Below are 11,496 nucleotides of genomic sequence, written 5' to 3' on the forward strand. Positions count from 1 at the left end.
ACCAAGCATGTAAATTGCCGGTTTCCAGACTTAATTTATTCAGGTACTATAATTGGCACCAAGTGTCATTTTTGGCAGCCGAAACAGGTTACCAGTTTCCTGCTCCTTTAATTTGCCAAAGCAGGAGCTGAACACTGTGCTCCCACATCCCATCTGAACAAACCAGAACCCTGGCTTTCTTTGTGTAAGATCTGTCCGGGACCTCTTTCCCCATTCCCATCCCTTCCTCTGCAGCTTATCACACTGTACCAACTCAATCTTACCTCCATGAGCTTTCCAGCCTGAACCAGAAGTGCCAGCTAGCATGCCACTTGTTGGAGGTGATGCCTTTGCACAGCCCCTGTGCTTCACACCACAATGAGCTGCCTATGGCTGTATTGGCAAACAACATCTATGGCTGCTAGCAAGAATAATAGTAGCACATCGGTAGCTACACCAGTATTTAGGGATGGTGTTAAGTAAATAGAATGCTGAGGACTTGACACCCACTCTGTATGCATTTCAGGGAAGGAGGTGGTTGATGCAGCTTAGCTCTAGCTGTGCCCTGTGATGCCTGTTTGCAGCTGCAGTATCCTAGATGCGCTCCAGAAGTGCATCTTCAGGTTTAGCTTTGTCCAAAAAGAATGTGTATTTCATGAACTTCAGTGTGAATCAAAGCACAGAAAGTGTGAATGATGGAGCATCTCCTCAAAAGCACACTCCTGAGCTGAACTGAAACACTAGTGTAGATGCACCCATATTGCCTGGCTAAGAATGGGGTCCAACCCTGGTTGCTCCTATGACAGGCAATGTCTGGAGACCTTTGCTGCATACCACGTGGGGATAATTCACAGATCACTAGCAGGAGCAGTATCACAGTTTGGGAATTTTATTTAAAAGAACTTTATGGTATACTGGGCACTGAACAGCTAAGAATGGAGGGGGATGAGAAATACACAGCATCAGTATAATATTTTTATCCATTTAATGTAGACAGCTTTCCAAGAATAATTATCAACAGAGAATCCTCATCTAAAGGATTTCTGTGAGCAATATTTGATGTCTTTCTTTTATTAAATTTCTGCAATAAAAGTAAATAAAAATAGTTGCTAATAAAAATTGCATATGGCACAAAATACCACATTATATGAGGACAAGTCACCCTGAAGAAATATAATGATCCATTTGAAAAGCTTTAGAAAAGAGCTGTAAGAATAAAAGTAAGTAAGTCTCAAGATCTTAAAACCAAAACACATTGCAGCAACAGACAGAAGGAACTGGTCTATTTAGCTCATTAAGGAGAATTTAAAAAGCATCCTCATCAAGATCTGTAAATGATTAAATGTTGAGACACTACAGATAAGAAAAAAATACTGAATCTAAAGCTGCACAAACTAACAAACTCAGACAATAGACAAGACACAGACTTTAGCAGTGACAGGGCTTAATCATTGGAACAATTTGCTGTGCTTTATAGAGGATCTTCTATGGCTTGAAATCTGAAAAAATGTGCTGTATCTGCACCAGGAACGAGTTATTGCAGGACTCGCAGGTAGAGGCTTCTGGCCTGGTACTGCAGGAAGTTGGACTATATTATCTAAGTGGTGCTTCCTGAACATAATATCCATGAAACCTGCACACACAATTCTTACTGTTACAGCCTTAATAACAATTAAATATGATGGCTTTCTCTGATGACTTCTTTGACACTAGCTGTGATGATTGTCACTAACCCAGTCACCCTTCCAGGATGTGCTAAGCACTCATTCATTATAGGAGCCCTTTAAAAAAATGTAACATTTAAGAGCTAAGTTGACATGGCACCTAACCATCATTTTAGGCAGCATAGTTCAAAACGTTTATCTGCAAAAGTCCTCTTCTAATCCCACAGGTGCATAGCCTCCATGGGTATCTAAATCGTTACTCATAAATTCCTTCTCTGGGTATGGGCAAGGGAATCCCCCACAACAGGGTAACTCTCTTTCAGCCTGTGAGGATGTGCCTTGTCCAGTGCAAGTGTTCAATAATACCAGGTGGTGTGAAGTACATCAGCAGTGCTGTTGAACCCCTAAAACAGTGAGACTGATATAGCAACCGTGAAAGTCAGCCCCCGTTCTGTCCACTGGTGGAGGTTTGTCCTGCAATCTCTCTACAGAGCCCCTTCAGAAAGAGATTGAAACCATAACCCATGCAAATAAACAATCAAATCCCATTTGATTACATCAGATATAAAACTTGCCAAAATCTGTTGCTTCTAGTAGCCTTCTGCTTATTGCCATATTAACCTGTGGCCTTCTCTGGGAAGCAACAAGAAATCTATGACTCTCTTAATTAGACTTGGTCCAGATTTTATCACTAACTCTAAATGAAATCATCCTATGGCACTCGGTTTAAAAGCAGACCTCTGCTCCAAGTCTAAAAGTCAGTTGTATTTTTCTAACTCTTTGAATTCCTGCAACCTTGTCAGGTCTCAAAGTTGAGCTGGGTAAGGACCAAAGGGCAGAGCTGTGCTTGTGGGGGGGTATCATTTGAATGAGAGCATAGTCCCTTATCACAGCTCTTCATCAGAGTGTCCATGGTGTTCTGAAAGCAAAGATTGGTGACTAAACTGTAATAAAGTAATTGCTTTCTAATTTCTAAATTCCCCTTAGATTGTAGCATTGGTTTTCACACCCTAACTTTTTTCTGGTTTTGCTTTGGTTTTTGTGGTGGTTTTTTTTTTTTTGTTTGGTTTGGGTTTTTTTATGGTCTACTAAACTTTTCTATTCAAGGGTTATTACCTTTCATTTCAGTTGGGAACATGATTGGTTTGGTTCTTCCTTCCTTTTAGCTCCAGCCTCCTTGGGAAGACCTACAAAACATACTGGCTCTTCTCCAGTTCTTATCTGTTTCGGGACATCTTTCATGCGTGGATGCATCTTGTTCTGCTCCCCATTTCTAGGGCATGAGCTCTGTCTGCATAAGGAGTATGTAAATTCCTCACAATGCTATTCATCCAGCGTGTTGCCTTTTAAAACCTACGAGGGAAGCACAGAAAATCCAAACTTGTCCACTTTTTGCTAAACTTTTTTCTTTTCACTTCTAGGTCCTCCTGTTGAGCCCCTGGCGCCAACCAGGCCTTTACCGACTCTTCCTGTTCGCAGAATTCACTCCACTTCGGAAAGAAAACACGAGAGACAGCCAAGACCTCCTAGTCCTCCTCTGGGTGATAGGCCATCTCCTCCTGGCATGAAACCGAACATCTGTGATGGCAACTTTAATACCGTGGCTCTCTTTAGAGGAGAAATGTTTGTTTTCAAGGTACTAAGAATTCCTGCTTACCCAATACCGTGGCTCTCTTTAGAGGAGAAATGTTTGTTTTCAAGGTACTAAGAATTCCTGCTTACCCATGAGTCTTTCTTTAGTTTTATTGCTGGAAAAGATTAATAGAAGTATAAGGTAGTGAGATTTGAAATGTCTGTGAAAATAGCTCTGTTCCTCTGAGGCTGATGAATGAACAATGTTAGAAGAAAATGTAAGCAGATTGGCTCTGTAATATTTGGAAACAGTGCCTGATGGGATTCATAAAATGCCCAGGCAGCCTGTGCACCAAAACGTGAACTGGATGCACTGGCAGAGAATTCAGACACCATCAAGTTCAGAGAGGAGCCACCTGTAAAGCCAGAAAGCAATACCAGTACCTAACCAGGGGTTAAGCCAGAAGATGGCATGCATCAAACCGTGGGCTTCAGGGAGCACTCAGCCTACCTGAAGCTCTTGGGGAGTTTGAGTCAATCTTGCTTGTAAATTACAGCCAGGGATGAAGGAGAGGCTTTGCTCAATAACCCACATTAGAGTGCCTTGAATATGGAAATCCATGGTCCCATTCCCAAAATACCTGTAGCTTTCACTCTGTCCAATGGGTGTGAATGTGGAGAGGGATATATTGAAGGTCATTAAATGGACAAACCACATCAGTTGCAGAAAATGCCTGAACTGAAAATAGTTGAAGGCTGGGACAGTATCTGGGAGAAGTTTCACATCCCTGAGCATCCACTATGACTTTAACTAATGATCTCATATCTAAAGGGATATTTAATAACGCCTCTGTGTCTCTGGACGTTGTGTGCTTCACAGAGTCACCAGGTAATGTTAAGGCTGTATGGCTGTCCTGGGGTCTGATAGTTGAGCACGAGTTGTACCAGGACAAGTGTGACACCTCAGTGACGAGACACGCAGAGAGGTCACTCACAAATGAGTTCATAACGCTTATAACTGTGGACCTGCTTCCCCCTGCTCCTTTTTCCTCTCCTTCTTTCCACCCTTTTTCACAGCACCAGCAATGAACTTCTCACCCTTTTGGCTGCCATCTTCCCCACGAAGCGCTTCCCTCACTGGAGACAGTGTTGGGCTGGGTTGGAGCTGTCATCTGAACCAGGACTTCTGTCTTTAATGGTTACGGGGCCTAGGCAGGGATTAGTAATGCTTGATGCTGGACGCCCAGCCTGATTTCACTGCAAGATAAAAATACTCAGTCTGAAGACACTTCTGGTTTTCTCAGGATCGCTGGTTCTGGCGTCTGCGCAACAACCGAGTGCAGGAAGGATATCCCATGCAAATTGAGCAGTTCTGGAAAGGCCTCCCTGCAAAGATTGATGCAGCCTATGAGCGGTCTGATGGAAAATTCGTTTTCTTCAAAGGTACAGTACATTTCAGTACAAGCCTACCACACCTGCCTCACATCACACTCTTCTTTTATGGCATGAAGATGGTGAAAACAGGTATGCTGCATCCTTGTCCTTTTCCAAGGGGACACTTCAGGCAGCCACTAATCCTTAAAATACAGTTTAGTGGGAGCTGGCCTCTGTATAAAGCTAATATTGATTAGTGGAAGTTGGCTTCCATGTGATAACAAGAAATAGCTCCTATTTCCCAGGGAGCGTCAGTCTCCTGCCAACGTCTTTGAACAAGTTTCAGCAGGGCATTAGGACCTCTCCAGCTATAGGGCACTCCCAAATCACATTTCTGGACAATTGTCTCCTAAAGACAAAATGACCAACATTGTGATGGGGCCCACATTAGCTGCTTGCACTGTGACGGTGTCTGAACAGGATCCTGTTACTTGAGAGCAAGTTGTAAGCAAGGAAGAGTGGCAGGAAAGCATCGGCACATCCCTGTACAAAAACACAGTGCCTGGTTTTCTGAATTTATGTCTGCAGCTTCAGTCCCTCAGCTCAATAAACTATTGAAAATTGAGAAGGCTCAGGGAAAGGCAACAGAAATGATCAAAAAGTATGGGCTGACCTCCTGCAAGGAACCTCTCAGCCTGAATGAGGGATGACAAAGACAGGGTATGCGAGAAGTCTTTGAAATCATGACTGGCCTAGAGAAGGTAAATGGGACAGGATTGTTTAACATCTCCTCCAAAACAAGAGCTGAGGAGCAGCAAATGAAGTCAGGAGGTTTCAGGTTCAAAATGAAGAGGAGAAACAGCTTTTTCCCATAATACCATTAAGCCTGGAAATCTTCAACATGCTGTGGTTCACTGTGGCTATTTTACATTTATATCAATTCAACTACTAATTAGGCAAATCTGTTTGTTGTTTGTGTCCCCATTCATCTCTAGGAGATAAATACTGGGTTTTTAAAGAAGTGACAGCAGAGCCAGGCTACCCACACAGTGTGGTGGAGCTGGGGAGCTGTCTGCCCCGGGAAGGCATCGACACGGCTCTGCGCTGGGAGCCGGTAGGCAAAACCTACTTCTTCAAGGGTGACAGGTACTGGAGGTACAACGAGGACAAGAGAGCAACAGACCCAGGATACCCAAAGCCCATCACCGTGTGGAGAGGAATCCCTCAGGCTCCACAGGGAGCTTTTATCAGCAAAGAAGGCTGTATGTATCTGTAGTCATTATGCCTGTTAGATTGGTAGTAGCTTGTCTACCTTGGGAGTTTGATTGTTGGATGTGGGGTGTTTTGAGTATTTCCTGAGCTAGGCATCAAGTCTCAGAAGTCCTAGGGTCATACTGGCACCTGCGAGCACTGGCAGTCTGAGATCCTTCCTGACCCTCATCCCAACCCATAGACCTCCTCAACTCCTAATCCACATTATCATAATGCCAGCTGTGGGGGATGAGAAGGCAACTTTTTCTGGTTTTGCTGCCACAACAGTCCCTACCCGAGTTTTCCTGGGCCCTGATGGTGAGGATGCCATAACTTACTTTTTCCTCCTAGTTTCTTACCTGCAGCTAGCTCAGTCTGTTACAGGCTCCAACCTGCCTGATGTACTTTGAAGTTAGCTGTGCTCTGAGTAGGGGGTTGGACCTCCAGAGGCTCCTTCCAACACATTTCTTTCTCCAATTTGAAGATTTCTTCCTCTTCATCCAGTTGGGGAAAGAACTAACACAAGGGGCTTGTGCCGTTGAGGCCGTGTTTAAATTTGGGGCTGCAGTGTGAGGTGAGGGCTGTAGGGTTGGGCTACGCTGGAGAACTGCAGTGAGAGCCAGCCAAGCTGGAGGACAGATGCAGGAGACCCAGTGCTTACACCACTGTTCCCTTCTCCTTTTTCACTTGAGCATGATTAGAAAAGGAGTCACATAGCATAAACTATTATGCTTTTATTAGCAGCAGGACAAGACTGCTCCTTAACAAAAGCCAAATATTCTGGATTCTGTGGCCATAAGGACTCATTCAGCATCTGCTCCCTCAGGCTGGGTGAACACAAACCTTAAGTATTCTTCCAAACACTATCGCATCCAGGCACACACTGTCATTCTGCAGATTGTGTTAATTGCTTGGTAATGACAAGCACATCTTTACAGATGCTTTAGTAAAAAATAACTCACTGCAGAATGCTTACTTTAAAGTTAGTTAGTGGTTTGGTTTTTTTATTCACAGCTTGTCTTGGCCAAGGGGAATGGTGCTGTGTGGGCAACGTTGCACCCAAAAGCCAGGATTATGGCTTCTCCTTTAAATCCTAGCTCCAAAACCACCTTCACTTTTCAATGGTTTTGGAATGCCCTGGATGAATGTGTTTTATTGTCCCAGGCAGCTACCACCTCCAGCCTTTCAGGCTCTCTGCGCATCCTCACACAAGCACAGCTTATCAAGTTGGAAATGATGTGGTGAGAAATATTCTCTGTTTTGTCTCCTAGTTTATACCTACTTTTACAAAGGGAAGGAGTATTGGAAGTTCGATAACCAGAGGCTGAGCGTGGAGCCAGGCTACCCCAGGTCAATCCTCAAAGACTGGATGGGCTGTAACCAGAAGGATGTTGAACGAAGCAAAGACAGACGCCTCCCCCACGATGACGTGGATATTATGGTGACAATAAACGATGTGCCTAGCACTGTAAATGCAATTGCAGTTGTGATCCCTTGCATTTTGTCTCTGTGTATCCTTGTCTTGGTATACACGATCTTCCAGTTTAAAAACAAAGAGGTGCAGCAAAATGTTGTGTATTACAAAAGACCTGTCCAGGAATGGGTATGACACAGCCTGCTGCACATTTCAACTCGTTGATCTGATGAGGACTATGGACAAAAAACAAAAGAAAAAAAAATTCATTTGGAAGCCTACCAGACAAAACAACTTCAGTGACCTACAAGTTTTGGACAGCCTGGACTGAAAGAAGCAGGAAAACTGGAAAAAATACAGGCAGCCTTGCAGCGTGGAGCCTCTTCCCTTCTTACTGCCTCAGTCGTGTGTTAGTCTTGGTGTGCCATCTGCCACAGGCTCACTCTGCTAACATCAGAGTCTTCAAGACAGGTTTCAACTGACCTGGGAAACTTCCTTCAGTTCCCTGCACCAGTGCTCCCTGTTAAACCCAGCATTCTCCAGTGTAGCTAAACCACCTCTGAACAGAACCATTTTTTTAATAGCTGTCTCATAAATGAATTACAGTCATGAAATCTATGAACAGGAACAATTCAGTATCATAAGCAGAAGACATTCTGATGCTGAACCATTCTAAAAGATCTTCTTAGTTTATTACAAAATCCAGGGAATTACCTGGATACAATTTTCCAATACCTGCTGGTCAGATGTTTTGTACATTCATAACTAATGAACGCTGCCACTCAGCACAGTGCATGAGGAACCACTAAGCACTCAAAGAGGTAAACAAGTGCAGAGCAGAAGCTCAAGAAACACCAAACCAGACACCATAATGTTACCTGGCAACATCAAGCCCTAGATTGGGACAATCTGAAGACAAAGTAATTGGGTCTAAAAAAACCAATCATCATGGGAATACATTGTTTTTGTTTTGGGAGCCATTCATGAAAGAAATATTCAAATGTCATATGATGTTGTTTTAAGCTCCCATCAGCAAGAAACAATGAACCAATGGTTACTGATATACTGAAAAATATGTATAGACGTAGACTGCACTCTGCCCCTGTTAAGATGCTGGGAAAAGATGAATTGTTGTTATGTGGCATGTATAACTAGATTGTGGAATTTGTATGTTGGGTTTCAGGAGAATGGAAATGTTTGTTTGGAGTGAGATCGTCATTATATTTTGCTGAAATAGTTGAGATACAGTAAGAATTAGGCCTGTTTATAAAACTAAATCCAATCCCTGTAGATGTTACAAACGTATGCCTTTGAAATTTGTTTTTTTGTTTTTGCTCACTTCTTCACAGGCAAGTATTTGGCAAGGACCAAAGGAAGCATGACACACAGAACGAGTTCATCACTAGCCACATTTGACCCAGACATAAAAATCAGGTAAAGGCTAGATAAATATCTGAACTTTCAGCTAGTAACTTTTCAGAAGTCTCTTCCTACAACAGTAGCTTCTGCTTATCCCTCTTACAGTTGTGAATGGTTTAGGATGCTGTGTCCTAACCACAAACTTCGTCCGTTTTGTTGTTGATGCCGATATTTCTACCATGTTAAATAAGAGTGGAAGAAGAGTTTCTTGCAATGCAATGTAATGGTGAAGTCCAGCCCTGTACAGAAGTGCCATTTACGTAAGCACATGAACTGCTTTGCACACTGACTATAAGGAATAGGTGATTAGCGTAAGCACTCTGCCTATAACTGAATTTTATTCAGTGCAATGGAAGTGCAATGCACAGAATGTCCAGTTAGTATAGAAAAAGTATAGCTTTATAATGTCAGCTATGAAAAAAAAATCCAAGGATGACAAAATGCTAAAAATATTCTTAATTACCATGATGAGGAATGAAGAAGCAGAAAGATTGTTAGCATTCTGAATTTCTAACTAGTGCTCAAATATTGCTATGGTGAAGCAAAGATAGACAAATAGATACTTCTAGTGAAGCCCACTAGGACTGCATAACACATGGTCTCAAACTGTATTTTGTCCTTCATAACTGATTTCCATAGCCAAGCTGTTTATTGTGTTTAAACATAAAAAAAATACTACAAACATATTACAAATTAAGTGAGAAGCTAGTAGATGCAAACTTTGAATTTTAGTGAAAAAAATGTGATAATGCCTCATGATGGGTGAAGGAGTGCAAAGGACCAAATGAAATCGGAGCTACTAATTAGGACACCCCCCCCACATGCTACTCTGTATGTTGCTATGTGTACTATATATGTGGTAGAATGCACACTATGAACGCCACAGCCACATGGCACATCGAACTCATCTGTACGCTGCCATCTCTTCTGGGACTGTGACAGCCCAAACCTTTGAGCAACTTCCAACAGCCATCATTAAAAAAAAAAAATAATTTACAACCTAGAGAAACGTCTGGTTTTGTTTGTATTTTCTTCCTCCTGCCCAAAGGTAGGAGGTTTGGTCTATTCATAACCCTACACTGAGTAACAAGCTGTACAGGCAGCACAATGCCTGGGTCTGTAGCAAGCTGAGCCATTTCCTCAGACAGCTGCATATTGCCTTGCAGAGCCGGGCACCCCCCCTGCAGTAAGGCAAGCCGCCTGCCCTATATTGCCAAAATTCAGCCTTCCTCAAAGACCTACTGCTTCAAAGAAACAGAGAAAAGGCACCAAACTATTTCTAACTGCTTTGTAACTGGCTCCTGGTGCAGATGTTACACATCTGAGCTTTCCAGGGCTGTGAGGTATTTGTGTAGGTGTTTAAGGGGCTGAGAAACAGCCCTCTGCAGTTACACGTGTTGGCACTGGCGGGGCTGGGACAGGTAGGTGAGCAGTTGACCCACCTCACCCGAGTACAATCCCATTCATGCTGCTATCATCTCTCTTTTGTTAAGATTAGCACCCATGCCATCCTGTGGTGACCTAGATCCAGGCACAAACATCAGTATTCGTGTAAGGGATCCTTCATATTCCCACACCCAAGTTTTTTGCTGGGATCCTGTATTATGCTACAGAAACACAGCACCTGATTAGCAGATTATTGACTCGGTCTGCCTCCCATCAGCATGGCTAAAGCACCTCCGCGGACAGGTGGCCATGTTCCATTTCCTGTCCAGAAATGCAGCCCCAGGACATGCTGCCACCACAGAGGAGCAGGGAACAGCAGTGCTGCTTCGACTAATCCCATAAGCAAAAGGCTCTTCTAGGTGTGCCCCTGGCACAATACACACCACCCTGCAGTACAGGCCACTTGTATAGCCGGAGGGGAGTCCTGGCACACCTCTACCTTGAGCACAGCAGTTGCAGCCCCTGCATCGAGCAGCCCACTACATACACTATATTGCACTTGACATTCTACTTTTTTTTTCTCCCTTCATTTTTTGACCACTTTGAATAATTTCATCAACAGTAAAGTAGGCTCATTTTTCCAAGCAAGTTAGAAATGTGCTGGGATACACAATCACGACAGTCAGAACAGAAGTGGTTCTCCACCGTTAGAGGGATTAGTTGTTCCTAACTTATAATTAGTCATTAAACCTCAAGGGGATCTCCCATCTCACATCATGAGGACTCAGATTTTTAAAAACCTCTGTGAAGGATCCTGACAAAACTTTTTGGACATTAAAGCACGCTACGGCAGCCAAAGCTACACACCCTATGACTTCTTCACTGAACCTTGAGCTGCGAGACATTCATTCCTCCACCAAAACTCCCGGACAACTCTTCTCTATCCTGTCACATTCATCCCAGAGCTTGATTCCAACCTTTCTCATACCAGCAGACTTACTTGTCCAGCACAGCTGGAGTCAGCTATAGTTCCTCAGATCATTCCGGCAACCCTTCGTAATACCTGAAGTCACGTGCTGCCTTCCACTGCCCGATAGCAAAGGTGGTCTATAGCCATGGTATATAACCCACAGCCTCAGTTCAGCAATTTCATTTTTAAGAATCCTGAGAACCCATGGTAGCAATACCCAGCACTGGGGACATATGACTTGATTTCACTGACTGTTCCTTAACACCTTCTTTTGGCATCGCCACTGGAGAGTACCACCTTTGAGATAAAGAACATAAAAAGGGTCAGCCAAGTGCTGCACAGTGAGTGCCTTGAGTGTAAGTGCGTGCCTTGAGCTGTGTAATGCCAAGGGCCTGCCACCTGTAATTCTGCCATTCTGTAACCCTTCACTCAAGCTGTCATTTCTCCCTTACTGTTTCACACAGTCT

The 11,496-nt window shown here is 43.5% G+C and overlaps 1 protein-coding gene across 3 annotated transcripts in view; it reads left to right on the top strand.

The window, feature by feature from the left end:
* MMP24 (matrix metallopeptidase 24) overlaps positions 1 to 9,676 on the top strand; it is a 47,992-nt gene extending 38,316 nt beyond the window's left edge. For all 3 annotated transcript variants that reach the window (XM_030010769.1, XM_030010770.2, XM_030010771.1), the window contains 4 exons: positions 3,065 to 3,279; positions 4,520 to 4,658; positions 5,585 to 5,851; positions 7,112 to 9,676. In XM_030010769.1, coding sequence (XP_029866629.1) covers positions 3,065 to 3,279; positions 4,520 to 4,658; positions 5,585 to 5,851; positions 7,112 to 7,449 — 959 coding nt within the window. In that variant the 3' untranslated portion in view covers positions 7,450 to 9,676. The remainder of the gene's footprint in view (positions 1 to 3,064; positions 3,280 to 4,519; positions 4,659 to 5,584; positions 5,852 to 7,111) is intronic.
* Positions 9,677 to 11,496: the final 1,820 nt, after the last annotated feature.

This window comes from Aquila chrysaetos, chromosome 3, assembly GCF_900496995.4.
Source record: "Aquila chrysaetos chrysaetos chromosome 3, bAquChr1.4, whole genome shotgun sequence".
NCBI classification, from domain to species: domain Eukaryota; kingdom Metazoa; phylum Chordata; class Aves; order Accipitriformes; family Accipitridae; genus Aquila; species Aquila chrysaetos.